This window comes from Zalophus californianus, chromosome 8, assembly GCF_009762305.2.
Source record: "Zalophus californianus isolate mZalCal1 chromosome 8, mZalCal1.pri.v2, whole genome shotgun sequence".
NCBI lineage: Eukaryota > Metazoa > Chordata > Mammalia > Carnivora > Otariidae > Zalophus > Zalophus californianus.
In genome coordinates, this window is record NC_045602.1 from 20709245 (window position 1) to 20727830 (window position 18586).

At 56.0% G+C, this 18586-nt stretch overlaps 1 protein-coding gene across 8 annotated transcripts in view; it reads right to left on the reverse strand.

The window, feature by feature from the left end:
* DNMT3A (DNA methyltransferase 3 alpha) overlaps window positions 1-18586 on the reverse strand; it is a 102229-nt gene that overhangs the window by 56492 nt on the left and 27151 nt on the right. For 7 of the 8 annotated variants that reach the window (XR_004820239.1, XR_004820240.1, XM_035728771.1 and 4 more), the window contains exon 3: window positions 7086-7190. Coding sequence is in view for 5 of the 8 variants with exons in the window: in XM_035728771.1 (XP_035584664.1) it covers window positions 7086-7190 (105 nt within the window). In the remaining 3 variants the exon portion in view is untranslated. Of the gene's footprint in view, window positions 1-7085; window positions 7191-18586 lie in introns of those variants that run through there. The other variant, XM_035728776.1, reaches the window with a different exon arrangement.

An 18586-nucleotide genomic window follows, 5' to 3' on the forward strand; every position in this document is an offset into this window, starting at 1 on the left:
TTCCCTCCCTCCTCCCAGAGATCTCTCTACCACCTGTGCGTGTGCCAGAGAGAGAGAGACAGACAGACACTGATTCTGGGAGAGAACTTCGGGGCCCAGCAGAGCCTCAGAGGTCACGCAGTCCGTGGCCCTGCTGGCCATGGCAGGTGGACGCACGAACGAGCATGCCTGGTGGTGGCCAAACCGCTCGGGGTTCCGCTTCCAGCTGGGACACCTGTCCACCTGGAAGAGGGCCTGGCTGTGCTCTTTGAAGTCAACCTCAAAGGATTTCAGGATGAGCTGGAGGCTCCCTCTAAAAAGCCATTATGTACAGGAGATCCATACATTTAAGTAAATCTCTTTTGAAGTGATTTCTATTTTGAACCTCTACCACCCATGCCTGAGGTGTGGTAAGAAGGAAACCCACCATGGGAAATGGGGCTTTCTTTTCTATGCTTCACGTACCTTTCTAAAGCTTCAAATGGGTATCTCCCCACCCCGCCGTGCCCCCACTGGGGTGCACTCCCCCTGCCCCACCCCACAACGTGATTTCATAGCTTTAATCATATCCCCTCTAGCTTCTGTCTCTCCGGACTGGAGAGCCATAATCTCTCTCGTCTGTCCTCACTTGGCAGCACTGCCTTCCCCTTGATCAAGTTAGCTGCCCGGCTCTGGAGCTTTTCCAATTCAGTTCTATCTTTCTCGAGGTGGCAGGACCGAAAGGCACCCAATTCTCTAGGCGAGGATGATGAAAGGAAAGCAGCGACACCAGCTCTGTCCGGATGCACCTGCCAGCGAGTCCCTCCGCACAGGAGTGGCGCCGGCGCAGCCTGGGCTCTAGAGGAGGCCACAAGCTCCTAGGAAGCCCAGGGAGGCCAGACCCGGGGGAGTGCGTGACTTTCCCTGGAGGTGGCCCTGGAATGTGCGACCCCCAAGGAAGGGAACAGGGAGGGATGAAAAGCAAGGGGGAGTTTTGGAAAAACAAAATGAAGATGCTGGGATTTCACTGAGATGCTCCCCTACTAAGTAAGACCAGCTATCTAGAGTGGCCTCTGCAAGGGCTGTTGCCAAATCTGCTCTCTTCCAGAAGTCTCCCTCCATCTCTGACAGTAACACTGATACCATCCCTGGGGCCTGAAACATCTCCTTCCTCCCCTTGCTCTCCCTGGTCCGTGGCAGCCAGTGGCGCGGGCCCTGCCAATTCTGTCCCCTGCTGCCTACCCCCAGCAGGCTCTGGGGGTGTTTTCTGGCACCACCCCACCCCACCCCACCCTGCCCTACCTCTCTGCATGCTCTCGTGCTCGACCCACCCTGCTCATGGATGCCAGGCCCCGCTTCCCGAAACAGGACTCCCATCACTTCACGCCCCCATCCCCTCAGAAACCTTCCAGATAAACACATTTCTGAGATGATAAAGCATAAACCCCTCAGGCCGCCTGCAAACGACCTCTCCAACCCAGGACTAATGTGTCCCTCCCCTGGTGCACATTCCTCCCTCCACACCTTCGTTCAGGAAGGTCCCAGGTAGGAAAGTCTCCCACTTGGCCCTGGACTTCGAAACATGACCTCCCGCCCCCCTCCCCCCCAACACACACACACAACATGTCTTTGGCACTTGAAGACCAGCCCAGCAGCCAGCCTCTCGGTACTGGATGCCATTGGTGAGTGCTGCTGACCGGTCAGGTGCAGGAATGGGCAGATGAATCTGCAGGGCACAGTTATAAGAGAGGTCTCTAACCTCGTAAGACGTGTGACAGACCTGTTTTCCTCACACCTTCAATGCAGGCTCACGGGTAGGGGAGACCTCGGAGGGGCTGGCGGCTAGGATGGGGAGATATTCTTTCTGGAAGTTTTGTGCATAAAAACAAGGGGGGGCACCAAGTCACTGAATCAAGGTTCCAGGGATCGGTGAAGGAACCATTCTGACCTGGACACAAAGAGGGGATTTGATCTCCATGTCAACTTGGAGACAAATCAAAAGTTCCTATTAGACTGGCAAATGAGCCCACACTGCAAACTCCCAACAGCTGAGTTAAACTGTCCCCAGCTGGCTTAAGCTGCAGCTGAATGGCTCCCTAACTTCCCAGTTTATACCCCAAGTCTTCTGCTCCTGAAGAGGGGCAGCTTTGCCCTCTTGAACTCATTTGGGCATTGTGACAGAGGCTTAGCCTCCAACGTGGAGTGAGTAATGCTGGCTTTGGGCTGGTCTGGCTGAGCTCAGCCCCTGCTCCCAGCCTCAGCCCCTTCCCCCTACCCCTCCCTTTCTGGGTTATTCTTAGCAAGAGGTGACCTCAGAATGCTCCCACTGAGCAAAAATAACCCTGGAGGAAGTTGGTGGGTATAAATCTTCAATGAATAAATACAGATACCTAGTAAACAGGGTATGGAACCCCAAAGGGCTGGTCACCCAGGGTCTGGTGGGCAAGGCAGAAACTATCCCTCCTGATGCCCCAGTTGTAACCAGCATGAAAGACAAAGTGGTGGCAGGGCTGCCTGGGCTTGTGACCAGTCAGGACCCAGCTTCGGACGCCCTCACTTGTGACGTCCTCAGGGGTTGGTGAACAGGAAGATGCCTCTTCCTCTCACCCTGACGCTCACACCCACACACAGGCTCACACTCTCCGGCCGGCAGAAGTCAGCCCCTGCACACTGCTGTCCCTCCTCCCCATCGTGGGCACCGGCCAGCCCACAGGCCCTGAGCCCAGGTGCCAGCTCCCTTCCTAAGCCCCGCCCAGCCCTGCCCTGGCTTCCTGTTTCCTGTTGCCGGCTCCGCTCAAGCATCCTGGCTCTGAGGCCAGCGCTGCAGAGCAACGCACTCCCTGGTTTGGACGGCCCAGCTCTCACTCCTCAGACCCCCGCAGCCTTCCCCGCTTACCCACAGGCTCCCTGGTACTTGGGTCAATCACCCTCCACCTATTATATATATGAGTTCTGTTTCTCTTTATGCTCCTCGGACCGGGTCTACACTTCTTTCTAACAGCCCTGCATTCACATGTTAACTTAAGGGGGATTTTGGACACCCAGGCTTCCAGAGCACGTGACTGCAGTGGTGCGGAGGAATGAGCACTGTGGCCTCTGCAGGGCGGGACGCGTGGAGTCCCAGGCCCAGTCAAGCCTCTCTGAACCTCGGTCTCTTCATCTGAATGTGGGCACGGTAACGACAGGGGCCCCACCTACTTCCCACACAGAGGTCATCCTTGCCGGAAGCCTCTCTAGGCCATAAAGTGCTACACGACTCTGAGCCTTTATTCGTGGTCTCTGGCCTCAGGGAGGTGGGTAGACAGTGCAAGGTCGGGTGGTAGGAAGCGTCAAATCTAGTGGAAGGGACAAGCTCTCTCTTTGTGCTTTTCCAACTATCTGGGCTGAAAAGCCAGGTTTTTGCTGTAGTTTTCTTCGTTCTCAATCCATCAAGAAATGATACTTTGGTAAAATACAAAATGTGGTGACAGTATCAAATTGACATAAAAGCTTCAAATTACTTATTCTCCCATCCCACAAAGACCTGTAGCAGGTCAAAGACCAGTGCCGTCCAAGCACACGATCAGTGGGCTTAGTATCTCCTCTTTTATTCCTTAGTGTTCACTTTGATTAATTTTACCAGCAGCTCAGGAGAGAGGGTCACAGTGGCTGAAGTGGGCTTCACTTGCAGGACGGGCTTGGATGGTCTGGGCCGGTGGGGCAGGGAAAGAGAAGAGCAGACGGTGGACCAACACGCGAGGCAGCAGGAGAAACATGCCTGGTGTGTCCCAGGGGCAGCGAGAAGTCGGGGTTTCTATGATAAAAGCCATGGATACTGAGTCCCAGAGCAGGGGCAGGAGAGATCATGTGGTGAGGAGCCATTTGGAGTATCCCAGACCTTGTCCCATAAGAAATGGGGTCCCTGGGGGCGCCTGGTTGGCTCAGTCAGTGAGGCACCTGCCTTCAGCTCAGGTCATGATATTGGGGTCCTGGCAGCTCCCATGTTGGGCTCCCTGCTCAGTGAGGAGTCTGCTTCTCCTTCTCCCTCTGCCCCTCCCTCTCCCCCGCTCATGCTCTTTCAAATAAATAAGTAAAATCTTAATTAAAAAAAAAAAAAGGGGGGGTCCCTGGAGAGTCTCGAGCAGAAACGTACCGTGGACAGTATCTAGTGTAACTGAATGTGGCCCTCCTCTCTAGCACGTCAGGGTGAAAGGTAAGTCTTTATTTATCAGTGTGGCCTCCTCAGCCTGGTAGGTGCTCAGTGGTCCGTCGCTGAGGGGTTATAAAGTATCCTGGGGGGGGGGGGGCAGCCAGGAGGCTGAGACAGGAGCAGGAATGAGTGGGAGATACCCAGGGACAGACGGGCCTTGGGGACAAAACCAGGAGAGAGATGATGATTCCTTAGTCTCGGAGGCCAGGGCATGGTGAGGACAGTAGTGGCGTGCCTCATCCCCCACCCCACCCCCCCGCTGTCCGGCACGGGGATATGCACAAATAAAGACCCCAGCCCGCAGCCCTCTCTTACTCTCGCTTCCCAGCACTCCCCACTCCGTGCCACCTGTCGGGATCTGAGCCAAGCTCCCTCCTCTTTCCAGGCTTAGCTGGATGACACACACTCAGCTGCTTTAAAGCTCCCTGGTCAATCTGTTCCCAGGGCCACAGCTGCACCAGGTCCCCAAGAAGCCCTCCGGCTACGCTCCTCTGCTGGGGAGGGAGGGGAGGCCAGGGCAAGCACCTGCTCCACAAGCAAGCCAGACGGCCTAGGAGCCAGGGGACCAGGAGCCAACCTCTAGCAGCAGCGCCGTCCCGCACGTGGGCTCCCTTGGGGGCCCGGGGGCCAGCTGCCTGGGAAGGCCTGCGAGCTCTTTTCTCTGGGGTCAGTCTTTCCCTGCTCCCCTAGGGTGCAAGGGGTCCCTTTCACAACAGCTGCTTCCCCCATGCTCTCTCTCCCATCCTGGGGCCTCTCTTGAGAGTCCAGGAGGCTGCAGGTGTCAGCTAGGGCATGGGCCGGACCACACACAGACTATGACCCACACAGGCTGTACAGCGCCTCCCACCAGGGCTGGGCTCCCCCCTGAAAGGTCTGGTAGACCCTGGCTCCACTGGCTCAGGGGAGCAGGTTTATTACACTGTCCGCCCTGCACATTTGGATCCACTTTGCTATTTGCAAAGCACCCCTGGTGGTGGACAGGACAGGTATTACTGGTAGCCATATTTTCCCAATGAAGAAGAAGTTCCGAGAAGCTCAGTAACTTGCTCAAGGTCACACAGCTGGGAAACAGTAAATCCAGTGCGGTTTCTTCTATCAAACTGAGGTTGCCGTGGCCTCCTAAAGAGGAAAGGTTTGGCAGGGCAAGGGCACGACGGGCCTTTGCTAAGCACTGGCTCTCTCTGGTGCTTGCACACATTTAATTCCCCCAGGCATCTAGGAGGAATGCATCCTTATCGTCTCTGTTTTTCGGGGGGGGGGGGGGGCGGGGAGGGGGGGAAGCCAAGGTTCAGACAGTGACTTCTTCAAGATCACATGGGTGGTAAGGGGTGGAGCTAGGATTTAACCACAGGTCTGCTGTATCCTGAAGACGGTGCTTTTCCCTCTGCACTAAGTCCCTGTCCCGGGGCCAGGGACGGGGAGGGTGCAGGACCCACTGAGGCTCCCCCGACTCGGCCCTGCCCCTCCTCCCTCTCACTGGCCCCTCTCTGGACACATTTCCACACACCTGCCCCTGACTTCCCTGCGCTTTCTGTCCCCAGGGCCTCACTACACCTCCCGCTGATGTGCCCTCCCTCTGGTCCTGGGGACTCACAAGGATGAGCCAAAGGGCTGCCAGATCTTTATTTGCTATAGGTGGTGACTCTTGTCCCCAATGCACCTGGATGGGGGGCGGGGGGCGGCGTTCTCGCCCACAGATCGTAGTCACACGGGCAGATGGGGAATTACCAGTGGGCTCTGACTCAGCCTGGCTCCCCCTCCAGCCTGCACTGGGGCCCTCCACCTTCTCCCACAAGGAGGAGAGGAGAGGGGCACCCTGGGAATCCGGGAGTACAGCCTGGAGGCTGAAGCAAGCTGGAAATTCCTTTGAAGTCCCATTTTATCTTTCAACTTCACGTGAATTTTTCATTACAGGCCATAAAATATCCATGTTTGCTTTAATATTAAAATGCTTAAAATTACTTACCAATTAAATGACTTAACTTCTGCCCCCCCCCCCCCGCCCCTCCCAGTCTTCAAGCAGATTTAGCAGCGGTGCACTTTGGTATGTGCAGGTGCCCGGCCTCTGGCTCTGGGCCCCCTTGCCTCCCGCCGCTGCAGCCCTCCCTCCCTCTGCTGTCCCTTTCACTAGGGCCACCATGCACCCTGACTCTCCACCCCACGGGAGAAAATCCTGCCCTGCTGAGAACATTTCCTTGACGGGCTGAGTTACAAATCTGAGCTCCCATTCTCAGCTGGAAGGGGTTGAAGGAAAGGAACCAGCTGTCTTCGGCGCTGGCAAATAACTTCGCTCAGAGGCCTCTGAGTCAAGGGCATAGGCACGCAGGCTCCTAGAGCCCATGGGTCGTGCCCCCCGGAGCGCTGTTCATCTTGGGCAACCCCGGGGCTCCCCCCCCAGACTCAGAGAGGTTCTGGCCCCCAGAAGCCTGGGCTTGGGGCCAGCCCTGAAGCCCACACTTAAACAGCGTCCGGTTCTCCTTCTTTATTCTGCGGGACCAATCGGCCTGCATCTCCCCTCACTTTGACCAGACTCCCAGGCCTGGGCTCCCTTCCCCCAGATTCTCAGGTGGGGCCGAGGCCCAGGGTGGGTGTGTGGATGGGGAGGAAGGGGCCTGTGCAGACTGGCCTGGGGTCACTGTCAGGCTCTTACTGCTCCTTCCAGAAGGAAGTCCCAGCTCTGCTCCAACTCACAGTGCAAGTCCTCTGGTCCCTAGGGGCTTCCGGTTCAAGGCAGAGAGCAGGAAAAGTTGTGAGGGTGATGGTAGGGTTCCAAGCACGGGGAAGGTCAGGGAGCTCTGCAGCCACAGGGCTGCACCCCATGGCCCGGCCCTAATGGCCTCAGGTGCCGGTAGGACACACATGACTGACTGCTGTTTAGAGCATGCGTGTGTGCTGGCGGCGGGGGGGGGGGGGGGGGACGGTGTGCCGTGACACTCACCGGGGGGTGCTTGCGCTTCCGCCCAGGCCGCCCCACCTTCCGAGCGGTGGTGCCGGGTTCCTGCCGCTCCTCCTTGCCACGAGCTCCGTCCTGCTCTTCTCCCTCCTGTGGGTACAGACAGCCTGTGAAGCTGGGGCTGGATCTAAGAGGCCCCTCCCCTGTCCCCCGAACCCCACGACGCCACACTTCCAGGGCCACGCCAGGCTGTTCCCCCTGGCAGAGGCGGCCTTCGCCCGTCTCTGGCCTGGCAAAGCCAGAACCCACCCTTCGGGCCCCGTGTAAACAGAACCTCGGGGGACTTCAGGGTAGACATTGATGGCCCAACGCTATGCCGCCCTCCCTCCTGGTGGACACGTTTTCTTAACCCCAGAATCACAACACGTGCTCTGGCAAAAAGTGTGTTTCTGGATAGGAGTTTGTTTCTGTGAAACACATCTTACATGGGTACAAAAATTAAATGAGTCTCATATTTAATGGATCACCTTTCTTGAAAATAAGATGCCCTGAAAAGAAATAGTAAATTGAGCGATTGGAAACAGGAGCAACACTTGGAATGAGGACCGTGGCCAATGATGGAGAACTTTCACGGCCCCTGTGAATACACCTGCTCGGAAGCGCTTGCCCTGTATGCCTGTCACCCCCCAGGAGCATCTCAGGGACAGCGTCTTGGTTCATCTGGATGCCCTCCCTGCACTCATGGAGTTCTGGACCCAAAGTCTGGTTTGCGAACCCGCCTCACCCGACACCTGCCAGGGCCGGGCCCTGCTACGTTGTCTCATGGAGCACGGAGTAAGAAACCTAGAAAGTCCTCCTGCCTCACTGCTCCAGCAGCCCGGCCACAAACCACCCACGGGTCACTTCTGACTCAGCCGGCTCCAGCATGACTAATCACAAACAGAAACAACGCTGGGGAAGCAGAAAGGGACCCTGACCCAGCAGAGGGACCATGGGCAGCTCTCCAAGCCCCTGCAGGACGTCAGGAGCCGAAGATGGCTTCACGGTCCTCCCTGGGGAGGGTCCCACCCCAGAGCAGCCCCGGTGCCCAGGTTCCCAGTGGACTTAATCAAGATGTCCCTCAACATCCCACTCAACTTTCATTTTCTGTGATTTCAAAATAGCTTGTGGTTTGCCCGTCTGTGGGCGGGAGGGGAGGGTCCAGGGTGGAGAGAGAGTGTGCACCAGGACCAGAGACCCCTGACAGGCTCTTTTCAGGAAAACATGGCAGAGAAGCTGTGAGGGCAGGATGGCCACCGGGGGGACAGCCAGATGGTGGAGGGGCTGGGGCACATACCCCACGGTAGACCAGGCCTCTGGTGCTGGGCTGTCCTTGAGACCCCCGCAGACAGCCCTATAGAAGAAATGATCACTTGGATCTCAGAGAGAGGAAGTATTACCAAGGCACCCTAATCCTGGTGACGGTTTCAGCTGGATCTACGCAATGGCAGTGAATTTCACGGGGAGACGGTGCTTTGGGTCTGACTCTACCGCTGTGAAATGGGCACTGTCTTGATCATTCTGACTAGGTAACTCAGCGTTTACAAAACAGAGTCAATGTGAGGTCATGTGAGGTCATGCAACGGCACGGGATTTAGAGCAGACCAGCATGGGTTTGGGCCCGGCTTGTCCATTAGCTAGTTACAGTATATCACTTTCTCCGAGCTTCACTCTCCTCCACTCTCCTCATTCGTAAAAGGGGAGCATGAAGGGGCCCATTCTGCCTGCTTCTCAAGTTTTTAAGAGGAATGAACAAATGTTCTGTCCCGTTGTCTGTTTCGTGCACTGCTGAGTTTCCAGAGCCTAGACCCGGCCATGCACTTAGTGAGTATTCCACATGCCCCCACCCCCCCCACCGGGCAGCGGGGGGCGGGGGCTTACATATTCCCTGGGGGCAGGAGGCCCGCTCAGCGCCTGTGTTTGCCTGGAAAGCACTAGGCCAGACCTCGTCAAGCTGCTGACCATTCCTCACAGCAGGGCCCCTGGGACTGGAATGCACAAGGCAACGGGCAAGAGAGGAGCACCAACGTGGATCAGGATCAGTCTAGGTGACCACAGGGTCTGGAAAGACTCCTACCACCCATAAATTCTGGGCTATGAACTATTTCTTTAACGGACTGCATGGAAGATCCCTCCGATAGAGGGATTCATCTGAGTTTGTTTTATTCTGAACTGACCTGAGATGCGAAAGCCATTCTGTGCCCCTGCTCAGCACTAAGGAACCACAGTTACCCCACTGCAACAACCTAACAACAAAGACACTTGATATTTCGGGACCCCCTAAGCCCTGGCTCCCATCAGTACGTGGAGAAAGGCCCAGGGGCCCCTGGCAGGCAACTCCCGAGCTACCTGGAGACTTCGGTGATTCTGCATGTTGGTGACACGGGCTATGCGGGATGAGCAGGAGATGCTCGACACATCCTCCCCCGTTGTATTCAACGCAGCCGCAATACACCCAGGGAGGAAGGAATGCCCGGATGCCGTGCCACCTAGCCAGGTCCCGATGTGTTGAGAGTGTGGACATCACCAGGGCAGGCCGTCCCGTGCTGAGCCCAGTGCAAGGTGTGATATGCCCCGTCTGGCATTCAGGCCTCAGGCTCCCCTGGTTTGTGACCGAAGAAACCAAATCTCCCCAAGAGCCTGGGTGGGGGCTCGAACCTAGGTCTACGCAACTCCTGACCCATGCCGTTTCCATCAGGCCCTAGAGTACAGCTCTGTGAAAAGCATGTTATTTGGGGCCAACATACACTCTTTCACCATGTAGCAATGTCATGAGGGCAAAGAGAGGGTGGCGGGACCTCCTGCTCCGGGCCTGCCTAAGTTCACACAGAGTTAGGGAGATAACACACAGAGGAGGGTGAGAGATGGCTCGGGGCCAGGCCCCTCAAGGAGGCGTTTCAAGTGGTCCATTCTCGCATCTGTCATGGGGCCGGGTTCATTCAATATCTTTGCTGATGGGCTGAGCAAAGGAATGTAAAATATGCCTATCAAATCTGTAAGCAGCACTGAATTAGGCGGCGTCACTAATACTCTGAAAGGGAAGAATCTGATCCACGGGGACTTGGGCAGCTGGAAAACAAATTGAGCAGGAACAGACATGAGCCCAGGTTGGTTTCCTCACCCGTCCACTAAGAGGACTGAATCAGTCAATGCCTACAGTGGGAAGTGGCCGGAGGGGGGCAGAACGTCTAGTTGGGTGGGATTTGGAGAGGGCGGGGTGGGGGGGGGGTGGTGAGCTGGACTTTCTGCCCTGCTCTTGACTCACTAGTAACTTCCGGCTAGTTACCTGAGTCTTGCTTTCCGCAGCTATAAAACGGGGATGATAACATCTTTCCAGCGATGCTGTGACAATTCAATGAGGTAACAGTCTGTCCAAAGCCGACACAGGATATGGTCCCTCAAGAACCGCTAACTTCTGCTCCACACATCCTGACCAGAACTATTCACAGAAGTGCGTCCCTCCCTTCCCCCTGCCCTCCCTCCCTATCCCCATGCGAATCCTAGCGCCCTGCATTCGCAGCCATCACTCACTACCACAGACAAACCCCAGCATCTGGCTGGTCCTGCTGCAGTGAGATACTCAGGAACATGGGGCTCTCTGATCTTTCCAAAATGCAAAGCTGATTATGTCACTCTGCAGAGCTTAAGCCCTTGCTGAGGGGGCTCCTGGGGGCCTGCAGGATCAAGCCAAGCTCCTTAGCCGGTGTGAAGGAAGGCCCCCAAGATCTGGCGGGCCGCCTTGGTCTCTTCTCCCCACTGCCTGCCTTCCACCCATCGCCAACAGACTGCACCAGGTGCAAAAGCAGGCTGCTCCCCTCCCCAGTGCCTTGGCATAGACCGTTCCTTCTGCCCCAACTACCTCCCCCCCCTTAGGTGGACCAGCAAACTCTTACTTTTCCAAACTCATTTCCCAGATTTCCTTCCCTCCTCTGATCCTCTGACCCCCCTGCCCATAGCACCCACTCCCCAGCACTGTGATTGCTAACCAGTGTCCTAGACAGGCCCCGAGCCCCTTGGGGGAAGGGGCTTTGTCTTACCTCGGCACCCCCAGTGCCTAGACCGAGGCACCTAGCGTGAGGCAGGCACTGAAAAACCCTTGATGAGCGACTGTCACATAGTAGGTACACACACACAGTGGTGCACATGCAAACCCACAAACTGGCATGAACACATAACTGTGCATGAGGCCCTAGTGCTGCTCTGATCTTTAGGATTTGAAATCAGGAAACAGGATGACTAAAATGTACTTTCTAGGCTTAAACACAATCATGTCACTTTACATTTATGTAACTCTTTACAGCTTTCAAAGCACCTTCACATTTGGTGGCCTGTTAGATTAGGTAGTTACCATCAGCCTCTCTAAACTTCTGAGGCTATGATTTGACCTAGATTTTAGCACAGCTCACTGGATGGATTATTTTAAGCCACATACAACTTCTCATTCTGATGAGCTGGGCTGTGACGATAATAATCTCTCGCAGTTGTACAGTACATGGTAATTAACAAAGCATTTTCACATACATTGTTTCATTTTGTTCTTCTGCTTTACAGAAAGCAGAGCCCATATTATTTTCTTCTATCACACAGGCGGGAAATCTGAAGCTCAGAGGGGTTACCTAACTTGCAGAGATCAGAGAGCCAGGAAAAAAGGCTTTAGAACCAACATTTAAATCTTCTGATTCCCAGCTCATGGGTCTTTCTGCCACTATACCCTACTAGGCTCCGTGCTCCTGACGTGTGTCACCGTGTGCGTCACTGGGAAACCATGAGCAGGCAGGCAATCCAAGGCAGGGGCACACATTAGCATTCACATGTACACATCCACGCAGCTGTCTCAGGAGGCTCCTGCCTGGACATAGGACCCCTCCCCTTAAGAGATCTATGTCTCACCCGGAGCCAGCCAGCCAGATGTACGTGCTCCCTTCAGAACACACACCGGATGTTACTGACCCAGCATCCGTTGAGCAGATGTCTCAAGTTGGTGTTTGAGTGGAGGGGATGAACTTGCCGGATCTAGCCAGCCACTTGCCCAGACCCTTTGGGACAAGAAGCACGTACAGCTTTGGCCAGCTGGCTGGCTGGCCTCCAGGGGTCTGTCCGTGATCGTGGAATTCAGTGAAACCAACTGGCCTCTCCGCCAGGCCCAGGCCCATTCTGGGCTGCCCGAGGCCCAGGTCTGCGGAGCGACGGCCACAGGACCCCTCATACCACACCGTGCACACATGCACACATGCTCACAGGTGCCACACGCCTACACATGTAGCCTGGGCCCACATGCAGGTGAGCGGCAGGGCAAGCTGCTGGAGAACAGGGGCTGGGGGGAGGCTGAGGCTGCGGCGTGAGTGACCACACAGTGGCCCTGGGAATGGTCGCACATGCTCATACTTCCGCAGAAACCTCCAAAGCCCCCCACTGTTTCAGTCACCTCCCAAAGCTATAAGCCCTCTGTTTCAATTATTCAACAATATTCAACAGGTATTCATCGACTGCTTAGTCTGCTTCATACTATACATACTGATGAAAGCCTCCATCCCTCCCAAAAGGCCGTGTTCTTGGAGGGTACCGCCATGTCCTGTTTGGCCCTCCATGCCCCCACAGCTCCCGGGTACCTGCACACAGCAGGTGTTCCGTAAAGGCCAAATGGCTGAAAATGGTGGTGCTTGTGGGTTTTCCCAAGCCCTCCCCCACAACCTGTACACCATGCTGGGGCCTCGGTGCCTTCCAGAATGGAGACTCCACCAGGCACATACCCAGCACACTGCAGCCCAGCCATGTTAAAACCTCTGTGGCCTCAAGGCCGACGTGAGGCCAGGCCAATGGGCGTGCTCAAAAATATTTATCCAGCACCTACTGTGTACTGGATACAAAGAGAAGCAAATGCAACACTCAATTTAGAGAGAGAGACAACACATAAACAAAAGAAGTACCTGAGTAGAGTGTCCCCCTTCGTGGACCCGAGCCCGCCCCAGCCCTGCACAGTCCACCAGCTCATCCCAATCCCACCAGGGACCCCCTTTCTGGAGGCACTACAACACTACATAGGGCATGATTCTTCTTGATTTAAAGAGGGAAAGAATCCAGATGAAACTGCTTCAGAGCCACGTGACCTTTGCGAACTTAATCTTAACCTCCCTATGCCTCAATTCCTCATCTCTAAAATGGGGATAATGAGAGGCGACGCCTCCAGGGCAATCGTGAGGATTAAGTGAGTTAATTGCCAAGCCAAGGAAACTCCTTGATATGCCCTTCCATACTGTGCAAACGTTCTGTGGCATGGTTATAGTAATATCCCTAATTCACAGGGCAGGGCCAGGCCAAGGTGCCAGAAAGGAAGGGCATCGACCCCCCCCCCCGCCCCCCCCAGCATCCTGGGACACCCAGTGCAGCCTGCCCTTTTCTACTCTGCAGAGCTGAGCTCAGCTTTTCCCACCAAGGCCTTGGGGCACACGCTTCTTGGCATCCCCAGCCTGACCAATAAAGGCCTGAGGGAGCCTCACCCGAGCTTCTGAAGGTAGTCACAGCCTCTCCCAACAAGAGTTAGGGCTCCCTGTCTCTTGCCTCAGTGCTGCTTCTATTCAGTGTGTGAAGGGACGAGGGACCTCAGGCCTGCCTGTTCTCAAGGACCCAGAAATAACCTTCCTTCCACATGCCGGGTTCTCCGTGGACTTTCAACCCACACCATTCACACCCCACCTGTATTTTCCACACTCTTATCCTGTGCCCCTGAGGTCCTTGGGGCTGCAGTGGATCTATAGCATGAATGTGCAGGTAGGCAGGTAGATAAAGAGTTCGCTAGGTAGGTAGAGAACAAGCTAGCTAGTTATCCAAAGTAAGTCCTAAGACCAACGGAATACGTGTCAGGCCCCCGTGTTAAAACACACACCACGTAAACCTCTCATTTCCCCGCTCAGAGGCCACGTCGCCAAGTCACACAACAGAGTCCAGATTCGAACACTGGTGTGTCTCCAGAGTCCCAGTGACGCCTGCTCACAACTGCACTGACCTGAACCGGACGCGCACGGTCGAACCTCCTCTCACCGAGCCGTGCGGATATCGCACGTTTTGTGAACGTGTGGGGCAACCCTGCGTCCAGCAAGTGTTTCCAACAGCATGTTGCTCGCTTCATGTCTCTGTGTCACAATCTGGTAATTCTTGCAATATTCCAAATTGTTTCCTTATTATTATTATTATTATTACTAGATTTGTTATGGTGACCAGTGATTACAACTTGCTGACAGCTCAGAGGGTTAGCATTTTTTAGCACTATTTTTAAATTAAGGTATGTAAATTTTTTAGATGTGTCATTGCACACTTGATAGACTCCAGTAGAGTACAAACATGTTTATGTATTGGGAAGTAAAAAAAAATTCCTCTGGCTTGCTTTCTTGCGATACTCACTTTACGGTGGTGATCTGGAAATGAGCCCGAGATCTCTCTGAGGTATGCCTGTCCTAACTTAGAGAACTTTAGAGAATCTGAACACGGAAACACAGGTCCCCGTCAGTGCAGGGGTGGGCACCGTGTGCATTAAACACCTGCTGCACGTGCCCAAGCATCTAATCGACTCCACTGAGCTAAAAATGGATGCACCCTTCTTCTTAGCTGGGTTCCTGAAGAGGGAAGGGGACAGCTGCCTTTTCTGTAACTGATTGAATGTCCTAAGAGGGATACTACTTCAACAAGCCCTATAGGGACTATTATAAAGCAAAGAGCAGGCCCTCAGCCACGGTGTGTGGGCATCTGAGTGTAATGAAGGCAGAGCGTGCCCGAGCAGGCAACAGCCCTACGGACCAGCAAGAACAATGAAGAGTGGAGCTGGGAGAAACCCACCCAGGGTGCCCTCAAGCCTGTGGGCCGACCGCAGGAAGTGGTGAGTGCCCAAGGGAAGTCGGCACTTGCCGGGCCTCCGGGCGGGCCTCGGGTGAGGAGGGAGAAGCCCGGCCACAGCATTGGCCACACACACACACACACACACGTCCATACACGCACAGGCACTCAGGCCCACATGCTGTGCTCGCCCAGCACGGATCCACATCCCCTGCTGCTGCTTCTACTTCTACTCCCCAGCTGTCCAGGAGGGGCCTCCCCGCCCCGGATGGTAGGCAGGACTTGTATCTTCCTAACCTCTTTCCTTTACCAGGTCCTCCAGGAAGGTTTATTCAGTTCATCTGACAGAACTGCGGAGCCCTACTACGTGCTGGGTACCTGGGAAGGTACGTGGAAGGAAAGAGAAGAGGAGGAAAAAAGGGAAACAATGCAGGAGGGAGGAAGGTGGGCACACAGGCAGGAAGGGAGGAACGGCAAGAAGCAGCGTGGCCACGGCACTGTCTCCACGGAAGAGTGTGTGTCTGGAGCGTATGTGGGCGTGCGTGCACGCTAGCCTCTGAATTCTTACTGGACATGAACGCCGCCAAACTCCACCCCAGGGCAAAAGCACTGCCACACCGAGTAAAGCATTCTCTGACCATCCCGACTTCCAGTCTAGATAAACACCCTTGGACCTGCAGCAGAAGCACCATGGGCAGGGCTGTGGGGCATCCCGGCCGGAAAGCACCGCTTCATGCAGGGGGCCTCCGGCTGAGTGCCACGCCCCTGGACTAGCCCCTCGCTGGCTGTGTGACCTTAGGCAAGTGACCTCAGGTGTCTAAGCATCCATTTAGTGCTTAAAAAGCTAGAGTGCTGAAAAGTACCTTATGGAGCAGCCCTAAGAGTGAAGAGTGGATGTTATCCACACCGGTACTTCTCAGATGCCCTAGAGGCCTGCCTAAAACAAGGACTGCTGGGCCCCAGCCCCAGAAGCTCTGATTGGCATTTCTAACCTTTCCAGGTGCCACTGGCGTTCTCAAAAGCACCGCGGGTTTCCCCTACAAACCGTAATTCAAGGCAGACCGAAGGGATCCCGCAAGCACAGAGCTTAAAACAGCACCTGGCAGAGACTCAGCACTCAGTGCATCTTGGCTGTTGTGTTTCTGAGGCCAGAGGAAAGAGGGGAGCCGCACGATCGGGGGCCCAGCCTGGGGCTTGGACTCTTGGCCAGGCGCTGATTCATATTTGGGGATCTGAGGAGGCCCTTCTAGCCCCAAGGCTGGAATGCTCTCGGGCCCCTTTCCTGCTCCTTCTCTCCCTCCCCTCCCCTCCACGCAGGGCCTGACACCCCACCCTGCCTCCTGGCCTCTCCCTGCTGTTCACCTCCCCACCCATCTCCCATACGGCCAGCTCCCCCTCCCTCCACTGTGGCCATATTTCCCCGGCTAACATAGCCTGGCGAGAACCCCAGCGCTCAGCACCCCCAAACCTGCATGGTCCCAGCCTCCCCACTAGCTCCCTCCCCAACCAACATATGGATGGCAGAGAAGGGGCGCTGGGCAGACATCTCTCTATGCACTCCCAGCTCCTCAGCTCTCACCCCTGGCTCCGCATCCAGCCTGCCAGATCCAGCCCCCCCCCCCACCACTCCCCTGTGGAGGGCTCTTACCACTCTCATTTTCCTTCCTACCCTAGCCACAAGGTACTTCCTGAGCACCTACTCCGTGCTAGTCAGGCCCTGTCCTCCAGGGGCAGCAGTGGGGCTGGGATGTTATCCACACCGGTACTTCTCAGATGCCCTGGAGGTCTGGCTAAAACAAGGACTGCTGGGCCCCAGCCCCAGAAGCTCTGATTGGCATTTCTAACCTTTCCAGGTGCCACTGGCGTTCTCAAAAGCACCGCGGGTCCCCTACAGACTGCAATTCAAGGCAGACCAAAGGAAGCAAGGGCTTTGATCAGAGAGGAGAGGTGAAAGTTAGGGAAAGGGCCCACCAGGCGGAGGAAGGAGCATAAACAAAGGGCTGGCGGCTCCAGGAAGTACCGGAGTGGAAGGTGCGTGGAGGCGTGGCCGGGAAGGAGGCTGGAAGGGCACGTGGGGCCCAAGGCCAGGGGGTGGCCACACCCCTTCCCTCTGGCTCACCGAATAGTTCCTTAGTGCCAGGTGCCCCTGGCAACTCTGCCAGGCTCCTTGGGCTGCAGCCCAAGCCCATCTTCCCCCTCTGCAGTGACATGGCACCTCTGCCCCAGGCCTGGCTTTCTCCGGCTGCCGTGGGCGGCTGTCAGTGTCTCTACCCGCCCTCCCCGGGCAGCTCCCCGGAGCTGTGGGAGCCAGCCCAGAGATGCCAGGGAGGTGTGCCAGGTGAGCCAGCATGCGCCCCGTGGGTGTGGGCGGCTGGGGAGGAGCACCCACCGAGCCCCAGCCCCCGTCTATCAGCCCGCTCTCTCAGCACCAGAATCTGGGGCTGGGTGTGTGTTTGTTGCCGCATGAGCCAGAAGGGTTACTATGGGTAGATAATAATAGCAATCGTAATCCCTCATAATTGGACCAGACTTTGCTGTTTGCAGGGCATTTCCATGCCCATGACCTCATCTGACTTCCACAACCACCCTGTAAAACAGGCACAGCTAGAGTTACTATCCCCACTTTACAGCCGAGCAAACGCGAGCCCAGATGGCCTAAAGTCACATCTCCAGGAAGTGGCATACTCGGGCCTGGGACCAGGGCCTTGGGCTTCTGACTCCGTCCAGTGCATTTTCTCTATCTTGAACTGTCAGAACAGAGAGCCTGCCCTGCTGCTCTCCATGCGACGGAGCCAGGGGCTCTGCTATCTAGGGCAGCACCGTCCGGTAACAAGAGAAGCTTGGCCTGACTGTCCCCACCTTCCCCACCTGCGGGGGGGGGGGGGTGCAGCTGACCCCCACCTGCCAGTGTATGGACACAGAGCTCTGTCAGCATCAGTCTGGGCATCAGACCAGGTAGGGAGGTCAGGGTCACCTAATCCAACAGAGGAGCAAAACAGACCCGATGGGGAGAAGGGAATCATCCAGAGCCTCCACTCGAGAGCACAGGTGGCCGGACGCAGGTGGCCCTGACTCTGTGTGGGTCGACTGCTGCCTGAGACAGGAGTAGCTCAGAAGGCCCATAGGATAACCTGGACTACCTGTTCTTTCTCTGTGGGGTCAGGAAGAAGGGGATCTGTAGCCCCTGGGAGCCTGGCTCAGTGGGCCACAGCAAGCACCCTCTCCCCGGCTTGCTGGGTATACACCCCCCAGTAGGGCATTCTGCATGATTCCAGGCTGGGGAGGCCGGTGACTGGGTTTCGTGCACACACCTGCGTGTGTGTCCGCACAAGGACTGACACAGGTGCGGCGGCGGGAAAGGTTCTGATCCACCAGGCTCTCATCTGGCCCCACCACTGAGTAGCTGGGCTCAGCTTCCTCCCCTGTAAACTCGGGCCATCAGTCTTTGCCCCCACTTATTTCAAGGACTGTTCCCAAGAACCAACTGGCTGGAAACCACTCAGAGAACAGAAAAAGGCTGTAAGGCTGAGGGAGCCCAGGAAAGAGCTGAGCATGCATGGGGGCGCATCAGGGAGCATAAGCGGGTCTCAGAGCTGTCCCCGACGGTGGGCAAGCAGATGGGACACTCCTCGCAGTGCCCCGGGGCCAATACCTGGTGCCAGGTGTCCGTTCTGGTTCCA